The sequence below is a fragment of the Numenius arquata genome, chromosome 2 (genome assembly GCF_964106895.1).
Source record: "Numenius arquata chromosome 2, bNumArq3.hap1.1, whole genome shotgun sequence".
In the NCBI taxonomy this organism is placed as follows: Eukaryota; Metazoa; Chordata; class Aves; order Charadriiformes; family Scolopacidae; genus Numenius; species Numenius arquata.
Genome location: NC_133577.1, coordinates 70,071,203 through 70,086,318, shown reverse-complemented (window position 1 = coordinate 70,086,318; position 15,116 = coordinate 70,071,203). Strand labels below are relative to the sequence as shown.

Below are 15,116 nucleotides of genomic sequence, written 5' to 3'. Positions count from 1 at the left end.
ATCCTAGTACTGGGCTGGAAATGGGAAGGTCTCTCAATGCCCTCTGCCACATCAGACTCTTCTCTACTCACCCCATTTCCATTTCTCTCCACGCTTTTGCTCCTCTGTTGGAAATAACTGCAGAACAAGGGCTATAGCTCAGAGATGTAGCAGTCTGTTCCGCACGCTGGCATCAACTTGTCCTCCTACAAACACACAGAGTATGCTTAGGCATGGTTGGCATGGAGGGAGGAGATAAAAGCTTCTCCTGTAGCAAGAAAATGGTAACCAGTTACACGGGAACAAGAGGGAGGCATGGAGGAGGTCAGTGGGTTCCCTTCCTCCACCTTACCTGTAAATACCTGCACCTGCAGGTACCCACAGCTTACAATAACATGTGGACAGGGTCTAGCAGGACCAGGCCGCCCACAGTAACTACAACCCGGCTGCAGTTTGCCCCAGTTTTCCCCCCTGAGATGAGAACCCAGTCACCTTACAGCTAGTCCTTTGCATTATGTTGTTCAGGTAAAGCACAGGCTGTTGGAAAAACTTTGGCCGCCCTCAGCCCGCCTCCCAAGGAGCATTTTACACCACAGCATGCCACCTTTGTCCTGCAGGACGTCCTTGCTATCTAGTAATTCTTGGGCAGTGATCAAGTAGACTTCCACTTAGTCATGAGCTGCTTGGCACATTCCTACCAGTAAAAGTGGCAATTTTTCCATCTCACTGGAGATCCTCTGTAACCTGCAATGCTAAAAGGGTCTCTTGGTAGTGTGTTCTCTAGGTAGGTCCCCAGCCTTAACAGCTACTAACCCTTTCCCCAAATGCAAACTAGAGCACACCTATTGATTTCAAGAACCCTGCATAGATAACTTATCATGATGGATCCATTAACCCCTCCTGGAATTGCATAACCTGCTGAACTATTACCATGCACAGATAGCTAAGTGGGGTATTAGAGGAGATAAAACAATCTGCCCAGCAAAGGACATTGTTACGGCTGAGGAATAATGTTTGCTGAGGGCTTAATTTCAGGTTGATTGAGGAAGACATACAAGACTATATGGTTCAAAATTAAATGGGGAGAACTCAGCATAGACACAGTTGCAGGACACAAAATAGCTGGCTCAGGACATGGAACATCTTTGCAGTGTAGTGTAAAGGCATAGCCCTGAGTGCTTTATTAGGATCAGAAAGGGCAGTAAGAGCCAGGGGTTGAATTTCACGAAGGGCATTTTCCCCTTCTGGGGTATCAGTGGTAGGAAATACATACATTTTTTCCACAGCGGAGGAGAATCAGACTGTGAGGAACTTGAGCCCATCCACTGTAATTTGGGCAGAGGAACAATTCGTCAGTCTCCTGCCTGGGATTTTCTTCATTACTTCCTTGCCCCTACAGTAGTGGTTTCCAACCTGTGGCCTGCAGCGTTTACAAATGAGAGGTGGAAACTGTCCCCGGAGGACACAAAGTGTCCTTGATAACCCCGAAGTTGGGCTTTTAAAAAAGGGATTTACGCCTCTGCGGGCAAAGATTCAAGCCCTGCCACGGGAAGCTCGTTCCCTGCTACTGAGGGCAGGGGTGGGTGGCTGAGCAGACACCGCGGCAGGCAGGGGCTGGACCTCTGGCCGGCAGCTGCGGGCAGGGCGACCCCGAAGGGACTCCCTGGCAGCGGGCAGGACCACCCCCCAGCCCCTGGGGGTGCGGGACGCCCACCGGCCCGTCTCGACTTTCACACGAAGCAGCCTTTGCCCTGCGCGCAGTTTCCACCGGAGGAACCCCGCGGGGGTCACGGGGGGGTGCGTGGGGGTCCGCGGGGATCTGCGGGGTCGTTCCGGGCGTCCGCGGGGTCCGGCCCGGGGCGGTGCGTGGGGGTCCCCGGGGGCCGGCCCGGGGGTGTGCAGGAGCCGGCCCGGGGCGGTACGCGGGGGCCACCGGTGTCCGTGGCGGGGCGGGGCGCGGGGCGGTGCGCGGAGGGGCGCGGTGCCGGGCCGCCACGGGCACACGTGGCTCGGCCCCCCAAAAAGTCACTCCCCGCCGGCGAAAGGGGGCAGTTCGTACCTCAGCCCCTGCAGAGGTGCCGTCGGTTCGGTCCGATCGGTTGGTGGGTGCCGGTGCGCAAGTGACCGCCGTTGGCTGCGGAGCGGAGGCTCCCGCCCCTGCGGAGGCAGCCCCAGGTTCGGGGCGGCCCTACCTGCCGGCACTATGAACCTGACAGCCGAGAGCCACCGCATCCCGCTGAGCGACGGGAACAGCATCCCGCTGTTGGGGCTGGGCACCTACGCCGACCCCCAGAAAGTAAGTCCGTGGGCGCCGGGACGCCCCGCTCCTCTGGCGGGGGCAGGTGGCGGCCGCCCTCATTGCAGAACCCCCGATCCGGGGGTTCCTTCCCCCTTTCCTTCTCTCCTGGCTATTTCTCTTTTTGCTCCTTTCCCCGTGCAAAGTTAAAGCCCGAGTTCTCCCGTGAGCGGTGCGGGCAGCGCGCAGAGGAGGAAAAGGTGGGCAAAAAACCCCTCAGAATCCCGCCCCGTTTGCGGTGTGCTGCTCAGCGCCCTGCACCGCCGCCCGGCTCCGCGCCGGTGGGAGCACGGGAAGGGGGCGCGGGGGGCCGGGGAGAGGCTCTGCCACTGCCCCGGGGATGAGGGGTCCGGGCGGTGCAACCCCCTGTGCCGCCGCGGTCACCGGGATGGGATGTAAGAGCCGGCGAGGGCTGGCTCCCTGGCAGGGGAGCTCGGAGCCCTCCGTCCCGAGAAGCCCGGAGCCGGGGAAGGGGGCAGGACGGTGCCGCCGGGTTCCCCCCGGGCCGGTCCCGCTGCCCACCCTGCGCCGAGCGCAGATAAGATGAGGGATTTCGGACCGTCTTGCAGCTGGCCCTGACACTTTCCAAGGAATGTTCCTGAAACAAAGACCCAAATTCCTGCATCCTGATTCCTGCGGCTCCCACAAGCTGACTGCCAGCGGCCAAACCAGGCTCAAATATTCCGCATCCTTCGGTTTTGCGTGTCCCGGGCAGGCATCCCATCTGACTGTGGCTGGTTGGGCTGCATTGAGGCTGTGGAAGCACACCTGATGCTTCCTCTCTCTGTGCATAAGAGAGCTCACAGGCAACTCGTTAGCCTTTCGCTCTCCTAAACTGCCTGATCTTTCAGCAGTTCTTTTATGTTTGTTTGTTTGTAGAGTAGGAAAAGAGGTACCGTGGCCAGAACCCTTCCTGTGTAACAGTATCAGAGGTGAGATGCAATATTGTGTGTATGACTCCTCATACCACAAGGTATTTAAAAATACTTTTTTAAAGAAAGCTCTTGATTAAAGTTATTTAACAACCACAAATTGTACTATGATATATTAAAAACAGCTTCGAAGACGACCTTCAATAAACACTGCTGCAGGCACTGCATGAGTGATGCAGAAAGGGTGCGAGAAAACCCTGGGGCTGCCGATCACCCTGGTTAACAATGCTGGTTCACAGGGGAAGAATTAGTGAGAATCTGCAATTTCAAAAGCTGGGCACCGTCCCCCACATCTCCAGAGTTTCTGGAGATATTTTCAGCTAGTGCATTCTTTGAATAACGGTTAGGGAAACAAAATTAAGCTTTCTAACAGGAGTTTTAATGTAGCAAAGCAGAACGTTGCATAATTCAGTGACAAAATAGCACTCGGCAAACTTGAAGTGTCTCTTTCCAGACTTGCATATCATGCCCCCAACCCTTCAGTTGCAATTTTACAGTAGTTTTAAGTTGAGAAAAGTGAAGCTGCCAGCAGAAGGGGTGCTCCTGCCTTGCCGCGCTTCCCACCTGCGGCTTGTCGCCCGATGCTGTGGCATTAGCCAGGCTCGGGTAGGGAGCTCAGAGCAGCAAGTAACCTGCTGAGAGGCGAGGCAGATGCGGTTCCCCCTTCGGAGGCAGCTTCTCGGCGATGCTATAACCCTGCTAAGAGCTCATTCTGCAGAAATTCAAATGTCCCAAAATCAGCACAGTATCAGCCCTGCTCCTTCTTCCCCAGCCGTGCAAAATTCTGATGCCTCCTTTGCCCTCCCACGGGTCGAGGTGGACAGTGAGCCTTTGCATGGAGCTCAGCAAGCAAAGATGAATAATTTTTTTACGTAGGGTTGATTTTCAGGTGAATCAGCCCCGGGTAGTAGCTTTTTGCTTTCCCCTGTACCTCCTTTGTTTTCCAGTGACAGAAGCGGGGGGGGGGGGGGGGGGGGGGGGGGGGGGGGACACGAGAGGACGATGCAGGCAGGACATTGCTATGGCAACTCCAATTTAGAGCAATTGAAGCTGCTGTTTAACTGCACCCTCAGGGGGGATGGGTGCATATACCCAACTACCCGTTCTCCCTCCCCCCGAGTTTGTAGGAGTTTGATTTTTCTGAGCTGTCTCTCTTTTTCTACATGATAAACGTGTTAGAAAGTTATGGGTGGGAGGAGGAGCAGAGAAGAGGTAGAGAAAGCAGCGCTAATAAGGCACTTGGAAATATCGTTTTTGCAGAAGACCAGGTGAAACACTGTTCTTTATCTAGAGGAGCTGGGCTGAAGATTTATGCCAGGATTAGGACCGTGTATTTGAGTCGGGAAACTCGTCACGGGGCAGCTGGGGAAAGGCGGCAGCAAGGTGCTGCGGGATTTGTTGCAGAATTGTTTGCAGCTACCGGTCGGTGATGGGGCAGGACATTTAAATAGGTCACAGCTTAAAGCTTTCCCACCTCAAAAAGGCTGCTTTGCTGATAAGAGGAGAGGGGGCTTCTGCCAACACCTTGCTGTGGCAGTGAAGTGCCGCTTAGCCGGGACAAGCTGCTCTGCCGGGTGCTGACTTGTGCCTGGCACAACTTCCACTGGGATGCCTGGTGAGGTTTCCGTCCTGTTCCTCCCGGCCAGAGAGCTGAAAGGCTTTGTGGCAACTCAGGACCATTTCAAGGTTTATCTTAACAAGCTAGGCTATAAACTAGCACTGACACGTTTCCCTTAAAATGCTTAGCTCTAGCCTTTTGTGGCTGAATTGCTTAAGAAGCAGCATCTGAGCCACCCATTCTCCAGCAGTGGAGGCAGGCAGCTGGTGGTAGCAACGGTGCCAGCCATCCCCGGCACGCTATTTCTGCTTATGAGTCAGATCTCCGCAACTTCTAGTCATTTTGTGCTTTGATATAAAATACAGAGCCATTCAGTTGTCAGATTATTCATCTTGCTCTTGGAAGCAGATTTTCTTTTTTTTTTTTCTTTTCCCTTTTCTTTTTTTTTTTTTTTTATTTCAAAGGTTATTCACCCTGGCACCTCCATGTCAGAGCAGCTTGTCCAAAACAAATCTGTTTTCTCAATCTCGCGCTATAGCCCAGTAGCTCGTAACGAGCCTGGAGTGTTCTTCCTGAAGTGCAGGAATGCTCTCGCTGGTTAAGGAAACCAGGCAGATCTAGTTAGCCACAGAGCAGGGAAATCTGCTTCTCCGATGGCTGGTTATGAGAAAACAGAGACAGGAGGCCAGCTTTCATGTTTCAGGCTTTGTCTGGATAAACTGCACAGCAGTGCCTTCAGAATTGAAACGTGTCAGCAGCTTGTCTCGCTCGTCTTAAATAACTTAATTGTTCTCCAAAAGACCACTTTGGGAGATAAGTCATGCTTCTCCAATTGTGAAACACTGAAAAAAAAAATAAATCTATTGACCGAAATTTGGTCCCTGTGCACGTTTACTGACTCAACGAAATACATCGCTCAACTGGAGCAGAGCTGGACCACTGTGGAAAAGGTCTATTTGATAATCAGATTAATTTGAATTTGAACACTCTTTCCCCCTAGGTGTAAGAAAGCTTTTCTTCTGACTGGTTACAGGTCAGGATGACAAGAATTCGGCTAATTCTTCAAGACTGAAAACACTGCTAGTGAGATGTTGGGGGTTTCTTTTTGGTTTACTGTCCTAGCACAGCAAGAAAGTGCAATGAATTTCATTTGCTATCAGCTCACATGCTAGCAGAAAGTTGTCTTCACTGTGTCATAGAATTAGTGATAAATTTGGGTTGTTTATCAAGAAAAGCACTTAGAAATATTTTTTTTTTCTGCTTTAATTGGTGTTTCCTATCCTTATTTTTAAGGGAAGGTAATAATTGTACAACTAAAAAGCTTAGTTTGCTTTTTGGTGTAGATTTCAGTGCATTGAAGTCAGTCTTGCGTTCACCTTTACAAAGGAAAGGAAATGTGTAAATTGTATCAGATTCTTGCCTATGTAAATTATGTTGTTCATCCCAGCAAGGATGGACTCAAGCAAAACACTGAAAGTCTCAGTCACTTACTCCTTCCCCTGTTCTCTTGTCCCGGCCCCAAGCATCCTCTCTCCTTATGAGTCTGGGAGGGAACCACAGCGGGAGCAGTGAATCTGGACTATCAAGGACCTCCAGACGGCTTTAAAATTTGAGGCCAATTCTGCCTCTGTCTGGCTCTGTGGATCCTTCTGGCAAAGCCCCGCGTGTGCAGGAGCGGCTCTGCCAAGGCTCCAGCAGATGCGCTGTATCCAGCTTTCCCTCCCTGAGGGCCCCTGAGCCGTTGACCCAATTCTCCGGGGTATTAAATGGATTGTGGGGGGAGGAGGGAGAGGGCAGCTCCACAGGGGAGGGTGGAGGAGGACAGCCCCTTTGATGAGCCTGTGGCATCACCCTGTGCCACGGCAGAGCCAGATCAGCTCCCCAGGCTCCCACCACCTCCCAGCATTGATACTCGGTTCCCAGCACAGCCCGGCAAGCAGTACTGGTACCCATCTGGAAGCGGATGGGGTATGGGGACGAGCAGGCTCAGAGGGGAAAGGTGCTAAAAACACTCCTAAATCCTGGAAATCCTATGCCTCGTTAAAACGGCACTTATGCCCGCTTCACTTTATAACTCATCCCTGTCAACACAGCTAGGATCATCAGCCCAGTGCCTCCACATAAATACTCGCTGACTCCCTGGAAGGTCAAGGGGCTTTGGCCACAGCTCTTCTCCTGCCTTCCTGTTTTGACTGAGGGAGGAGAAGGCTTGGAGGGAAGGTTGTAGCAACCACACTGTACACAGGCGCTGCTTCTGAAACATAAGATTGGGCAAAGTGCTCAAGAATAGCACTGGGTGAGGGTTTTTGGCAAGTTGCGACTTTGCTAAAAATGAGGTTCTGAGGTAGCCAAATCCATTCATAAATTGGAAGCAGTTTTGTGGAATATTTTCAGGCAAAACAAATGGCAAAGCATTTCATTTTGGGCACTGGCAGTACAAGCTGAGGAATCAAAGGATTATTAAAGCAGTTGGAGGTAGCAGTTGCCTTTCCCTGAATAGCCTGCTGGTGAGGGAATCCACACAGGCAGTGGGAAACCAGATTCAGTCTTCCTCTCTGCCTCTGGGGATTAAATTCATATCACACAGCCCAGGGAAAAAACATGATCATGGGAGTATGCGATAGCTAGAAAGAGGCAAGAGGAGACACGTACAGGCTGCCATGGGAGGAGCACCCTCCCCACAGGAAGGCATGCTGCCCACCAGCCCCACAGCTTTGGATGCTGAAGAATTTGGTATGGCATCCAGCCAGGAGGGAGAGACCCGTTTCCCCAAATCCTTAACTACCACAAAGTAACCCTTGTGAGCGACCAGACAGTCTGGGTTTTGTTTGAGAAGAAATTGCTGGTTTGAATCAAGGAGAGGAAAAGTTCATCCAAGGCTCCCGTATCCAATCTGAGTGACCAAGTTAAAAAAAAAAAAAAAAAGGTCTGTTTTGGATAAGTGAAAACACTGTTTTGGCACCCTCAATTACTTTTTACACCCAAGCTAGAAGCTGAGCAGAGTAACTTTTCGTTGTATGGGCCTAAGAGCCCCTAGTGCTCTTGTAGGACTTTTTATGCCAAAAAGTTCCTCACACAAGTATATGTAATATCAATCGCTCTTAACAACGCAGGCTGATCTCTGCATGCCTTTGGAGCTGCCATAGGCTACCTTTAAGTCAAAAGAGGTAATAAGTGGCTGGTCCCCATGATGCAATCCGGATCTCTGAGCTGTGGTAATGGGGGGATTACACACAGTTTAGTTACCTCTGTTTTCCTCCTGGACATCACTGGCTTCTGAAACATGATCAGCTGGAGACAGGAATGATCTCAGGTGACTTAGAGAAAGTCACCTGGCCTGATCCAAAGCTACCAAACGCGTGGTATATTGAAAGTCCCAGGAAGGAGTGACATCTGAGATCTCTGGAGACAGAGTTGAAGGCTTCTACTTCTTGATCTCTTTCCTACAAATTTCTCCTTCTCTGACTCAGACAACTGTCTTCCTTCTTTCTCCTGAGGGAAACCTCCCACTTGGCTTCTAGAGTTTTTCTAGAAATGGGAGGCAGCAGCAAGAGCAGGAACTGCTCCAACATGCAAGTGTCCCTACAGCCTTAGTTTGCTTCCCATGACATGCTATTAAAATAAATAAATAAAGAAAATACGACAGTCCTTTTAACATGAACAATGACACATGAATATGTGTTTAAGTTCAGCACGTACTGACTCTGAAGTTAGCTCTGTAATGAAGTGACCATTATAAACCTACATTAAATCACCACAGGTGTAGGCCAGGGAGATATTTTGCCTTTTTATTCCCTAAAAAGGCTATTGGGAGCCTGATTTGAGCAAAGCTGAGGCGAGTCGGATGGGATGTTTGGCTACAGAACCTCATATTTATGCCATGAACTTAAGAAGTGAAGAAAGTTCCGAAAACAAAATTGTTTTTTTGAGGTTGTTGGGCCATGCCCCCTGACCAGCATTTCCAAAGTACATTGTGCCCCTTTACAGTCCCTTTAAGTAACCACCACTGGCTTCCTCCAGCCATTTGCTTTTTGAGCAGCGGTATTACCTCATGCGGCACTAATTCTTCTTGTCTTCAGGGAGCGCTTTGGAGTAGCTGGCTGACACATAGCAACACGTAGTCTTTCAGGGTTGGGATTTCAGAGATGTTTCAGCGGGTGGCCTTATGTTCCCTTGGTCTCTGAGGATATCCTAAAACTGTATTCCCAAACCGAGATCTGTACACTTGAGGCAAGGGCAGAAGGGAAAGAGATACATTACTGCAGACCAGGAAGAGAACTGTGACTGATCTGCTATGCATCCTGGAGGGTTCCTGTTACTAAACTCTTAGCCTAGCCTTTACGCTGAATGATATTTATCCCAAAACCATATAACTGTAGCCAGATCACTCACTGACAAAGTTGTGACTCAGTTAGTTTCACGCTTGGAGGGCTAAACCATACTCAGATGAATCAGCTTGCACAGACCGCAGATGAGACAGACGCCTTTCTTTTGGTGGCTGCTATCCTGGTGTTGAGTGATAGCCTCTTTGATTAATCTCTCAGATTTTACTCCTTATTCCTCAACTAAGTCACGGTTACTGGCAAGACCCAGCTGCCGAGAGTGGGTAAAGGCAAGATTTCTTGATATTTGGTTCCCAGATGCCTCGAGGAGGTGCAGTAGCAGGCATCAGCTTTTAGCAGGCAGCAGAACAACGTGGCGCTCAGGTAGGAGCGGGGCTGCTCACTGGAAACATGATCAAAAGCACCGTGAGTAAGTAAGATATGGGACAAGGAGTATGCATGAGGATTCAAGAAACTGCAGCAGCTCTGGGCTGTATTATTGTCTTAATCCATCCCTGCTGTTGGCTACTGAGGTGGCAAATACACCAGAGGATAAGGGATGAACAGATAAACACTTAAGATGCTGCTTTCACAGATCAAATTTCCCCATAGCAAATAGGTGAGGTTACAGAGTAGAAGAATGCACTAAATCAAAAGGGTCTCAGACAAATTCTGCTTTCATCGATGACCTTTGCTAAAAAGTTAGTGTTGCATGACACATTTTAAAGTTCCCTTTGATATATGCTTTAATGGCATATTTACCACCTATGAAAAGCAGAGTTCGTTTATCTTAAATTCACCTTTTCTGTCCTGCCACTGGAACAGTCTTTCTACATTTCCATCCCTTCAACACTTCGTTTTCTTGGTGTTCAGCCATGACCTCTCCTCCCCTGCCTGCAACCACCTCTTGACACCTCAATTCCTGCTAGCTCCCTCTAATCTCATGTTATACAATGGAACATTTTTGGCTTGCATAAATGCAAGATTGCATCTTTATCTCATTAAGAAAGGAAAATTAAGTCATCTAATTAGAAAAAAACAGGTAGTCAGAAAAGCCAGCTGCTTTTTTTCTGAAATGTGGCAGGCTGAAAAACTCCTAGCTTTTGTGTAAGAACTGTACTGTAACCATTAAAGTCAGATTTTAAAGCTGGATTTCATAAAATGATTTATCACTGTCAAGCTGGAGGAAAAATTCTTGCATGCAGCTTTCTTGAGGACACAACCCTTGTTCTTATGACTTTGATTTGCACAAAACACGTGGCATTAAGACACTGTTGAATTTGCAGGAATGCTCGTTCACCTTGATGTATCTTCTCTGCTGAAATCTCTGTGGTTCTTCATTTCTATGAATCCCAAAGCTTAATAGAAAACAAACTGATAGTATGACTAATCTCTACTTTGTGCCAATGGCTTCTGTGGTGTTTCCAGCTATGAATACAATTAGTGTCTAATCATGTGTGACAGATTAAAAGCTGCATTTACTGAAATGATCAACATGTAAAATTCTTGATGAGAATGGGCCCAGCCTTGTACATGAGGGTGAATGAAAGACTAACTTTCTAGCTACAAAGTTCATCAACTTATGGAGGACTTCTGAGCCAAATAGCTACAAAACTGCTAGTCCTGGAAAACGGTGGATTTTTTATTTTGCTCTGAGAAGTAGACTGTGCTCGGAATGACTCCCCCCACCCCAAACCTGAGCATGCCTTAAACTATGAGCCTTCAAAAAAACTCTTCTTAAAAAGGCAGCTCCTCTAACCTACACTGACATCTCAGCTGCTATGTGAAAATGCTTTGAGACGGGTCCAGGACCAAAAGACATATCCCCCTGCAGAGCAGAGGACTTCTACTAATGAAACCGTTGACAGCCAGATAATTGCCTGGCCCCAGTGCAGTGATGCCTGCCTAATCCAAGCAGAGGGGCTGGCTCTTACAGCCAACCTGGCACGGTGTCACTTGGCTCCCAAACACGGTACCAACACCGCAAGAGCACTCCAGAGGAAAACCTTCCCAGAGCAAGGTGACATTTAGGAGATGACAACTTTGTCTGCGAGTTGGTACGGCTTTCGGATGGTGAATATCAGATGCCAACATCACCCACTGAGCTACACGTCTGGCTATGACACAAGGTAGAATTGTGTTGAATCAGTCCAGATCCAAAATTAACAGACAGGCAATCCAGATAAGCTACCCAAAACCAGTCGTAGATGTTCTTGTTTGAAAAGTAACCAAACGGAAAGCAGGCCTTTCCCAGTCCGTAGCTATGTACTGCAGTGACAAGCACTAGCTGTTTCAATATACCCCTCTTCCAAAAACTACAAAGCTAGCTGTTACCAATGCAATAACATCAAGGCCAAATATTGACACAAAAAAATTTTAATTTTTTCACTGTTCCTCTGGCTTTCTGAACATGCTGGATTTTTAACCCTGCTCAAGAACCACAGAGAAAGTCCTCCTGTGTAAATAAAAATTATGAACATTGTTTTACAGAAGGTGAGACAGGGAATCACTGGCATTGTTGAAGAGGGGAAAAACTGAATGCCTGTGAGTGAGTAATCTGAATTAACACAACTGAAAGAAACGCTTTTTGGCAAGAACATTTAGAGACCAATTTTCCAGACAAACCTCCATTTTCTAAAACATCCCTGACTGACTCCATACGTTAAATATGGCTGTGTACTCCCATGTGTCCCTGATTCCCTGCAGTTCTCCAAAGAACAGCATAAGTATGTTCCTATAGCTTATGCGGGAAGCTAACATCTGGGTTGTGTCTTTGGTTGACCTAGGAGGCCACATTTGTCAAAACTTGAAAATGCTGTGCAGAAAATGCCTCTCTAGGCTTCATCAAAGCCAACTTTTGTTGGTTCAGCTAACTAGGTGGTGGAATTCCCCAAATTTTACATCTGCCTTTGCAAACACTTCTTCGAACTGGCGCCAGAAACCTCTCCCCTTTAACTCTAGGGAACGAAGTAGAAGAACTACTGGCAACCTTTTCTTTCTTCTCCGTTATTGCACAAGCTTATACTTTATCTTCCCCTTGTACCTCAAGCATTCCTGGGATCACATTTCTCGACTAAAGGGTATTTTGATAGCATCCACACTTCCAGTTAGATCCATGCTTTCCAGGGCTGGCTATTGTGTCCTCCAGCTCTTCAGGGAACTGTCCCAGCACACCCTGCTGGCACTATGAGCATGAGACCTGCGTGTGCACATCATTGGCTTGGTTTGCTTTAATCCTGTAGCTGCTGATGGAGAGGCATGGCAGACCTTTAGCTTAGGCTTGCATTAAGTGAATTTGATCAAGTCGCAGTGATCCTAAAACTGAGGATTCTGCAATCAAGTGGTAAAAATAACTCCAGCAGCCTCTGCCAGCTACAGTAATAAGGCTTCCCTGAGCATAGCTTTGGCTAAATCCTAAAATAACAATGTAACAGGAATTCTAGAAATGCTAAATCTGCTGTTATGCAATCTAATTTCTGTTGTATGGGCAATCAAAACTCATGCTTCAGGCCACTGACAGGACATCAGGCTAGAGGAGAAAGGCACCCCTTATCCATGTTTATTCACAGCACGACACGAGGCAGCAAGCATCACCATTCCTCCCATCTTCTCTGGGCGCACTTGCCATTTTCCACTTTCTATAAGGCAACAAACTGCGTGATACAGAGGAAAGCTCTGGGACAGCATAACAGCTTGTGGCTCTCAGCTGTGTGCTCTCTGCCTCCCTTCTCAGCTCTACCTGCTTTTGCAGAGATCCCTTCACTAGTTTTTGCTTCCTGGATGGTGGCTGCCAGTGCTTCCGGGGGATGAAAGCCAGATTTTCCTGTGTACGAGAGAAGGGGATGTGCTGGCGGTTGCATTTTCCAAGAAAGAGGTGTACAGTACAGCTTCTCCTTTACAAGATTAAACAATTCTAAGAATGTACCCTTGTGTGGCTCATATCCCCTGGCTTTGTAAACTCAACCTGTGCTTTCCTGTAATGCTTTCAGTACACGTTTTCTACGCTCTGTTCCTAACATCTTAAGCCAGTCCTTTTTGCCAGTTTGTCCGGAAAACAGGCAAATGGAAATAAGCAATTGGGCTTTTAGAAACTTGCATAAGAATCTGTGTGTGAGTGCCGAGGTCTGGCGAAGGAGGCTTTGAGCCCAGGAATGTACCTACTTTCTCCTTCCTGTATTTAGCTGACTAAGATTCCTAAACAGCAGTTCCACATATTAAATTATAGGTTAGGACTGGAGCGCTTAGCCCACAGTTTGGATCTCTTGTGTAATTCAGCTGCAGCTACTTTCAGATTTTTCCAGGAGATGGCCCTGTCTCTCTCAACACCTCGAGCTCTTCCTCCCAGGATCAGCGTTCCCAGCTGAGGGACTGCATACCATTGCACTAACCGGGTGAAGTGCTCAGGACTAAGGTAAATGGCTCCTTCTCCACAGTGCTGCTTCCTCAGCTCTCACTTGCCGAGGTTGGTGCAGCTCTCTAAAGCTGCATAGGTGAAAGGAGGCAGAGCAGAATCTGGGAGCCTAACTCAGACTGTTTTCCTTTACTGTATGCACTAATAAAAAATAAATGACAAAAACGATGGTAATACATTTATAAAAGAGATGCTGATGGTAGTTGTTCAGGTGGTTTTGCAAGATCACGATCTGCTGCTAAAGTGTCCCGTTAGCTTTTTCTTTGGAGGTGACAAGAATCCCTCTTTATCAGCTGAAAAGCTGATGGAAATTGCTGACCACAAAAGGGTGCTTTAGAAAAAGCAAGAGCATTGGTGGGCAGCTGAAATACAACACTAAATAGCAGTAAGACAACCACTAACACTGCTAAGCAAATGCTGTTCTACTTGGGTATGCCTGCACAAAAAATATTCTCCTGTGGCTTGGTCACATGCAATCATGGACAAAACTGAAGGTGTACGTTTTTTGTGGTAGGGAGAATAGTTTTTGACAAAATGGGGTGTGATGGAAGTTGTCTGGAATAAACATGAAAAAAGTTCATGGTCTCAGAGGAAAAAGAAACCAGACCATTTCAGACAGGCAGAACTGATGAAGCACATTGCTTCTTCAGACTCTCATAATGTGGTAACTGGCCAGTTGGCTACCTCATCTATGAAGAAGGGGCCAAATTGCTTCTTCCTTTCATTCAGTGAAGGTGCAAATCTGAGTCTGCTCCCCCTGCCCTTCTGCCAGATTTATTTACCATGGAACCTGAAGGAAACTGATACTGGTTTAATCTGTCACGCATGGTGGCAAATCAGCAGGTTTACAAGCTATTGATTGATAGAGGAAATAATTGTCTGTGTTTCCTTAAACTTTATGATCTTAAAAACAACCTCGATGCTATTGAAGGAGTTATTAGTGATTGAGTGAGTGTTTCCAGTCAACCAAGCAATTTTTCTTTCATCATAAAACATGTAATAAATTTAATACCTTTTCTGGCACAAATTAGTGACTGACTGTAAGAGCACTGAAGATAAAAATCTGACTTACAGTGTACAGGTGGTTATAAATTTCCAGTTCTAAATGAGCAATCCTTGATCAAAGTAGCATAGTTGCAGGGCACACTGATTAGAAGCTCAAACATATATCTGTAGCTACAGATCAAGCATACCTCTTATCTACACTTAAATAAAAAGTAATAAAGAAGCTAAGATTTGTCTTAAGGCCAAAGCACCCTGATTTACTCCTGACAAAGCACAAAGGTTTATAGCACTGAGACATTTCAGTACCTCATCTGGTATTTGTGCTGCTCTAAACATGAGCCCTGCTTATTTGGGAATGGTGCAAGAATAAAGGCCTACCTGAAATGAGTAGACAACACAGGCAACCACATTTTAGATAACGTACACTAGTGAGCATAACCCACAGTAAGGAGGAGGCAGAGGTCTGGCTTTCCTGATAAAGGTGGCTGCTCAGTGGCCAGGCAGCCTGGGAGGCACTGCTCCATCAGCTGCAGTGATTGTCCCTTGTACAAGACCGCAAGACCTAAGAGCAGTCATATCACAAACTTATAGCTGCACTTAAGTAAAAGTTGGT

General features: G+C 47.7%; 1 protein-coding gene across 2 annotated transcripts in view; it reads left to right on the top strand.

The window, feature by feature from the left end:
* Nucleotides 1-2,029: 2,029 nt before the first annotated feature.
* The window catches only part of AKR1D1 (aldo-keto reductase family 1 member D1), a 36,232-nt gene continuing 23,145 nt past the window's right edge, over nt 2,030-15,116 (top strand). Inside the window, exon 1 of one of the 2 annotated variants that reach the window (XM_074162863.1) lies at nt 2,030-2,275. In XM_074162863.1, the coding sequence (XP_074018964.1) occupies nt 2,183-2,275 (93 nt within the window). In that variant the 5' untranslated portion in view covers nt 2,030-2,182. The remainder of the gene's footprint in view (nt 2,276-15,116) is intronic. The other variant, XM_074162872.1, reaches the window with a different exon arrangement.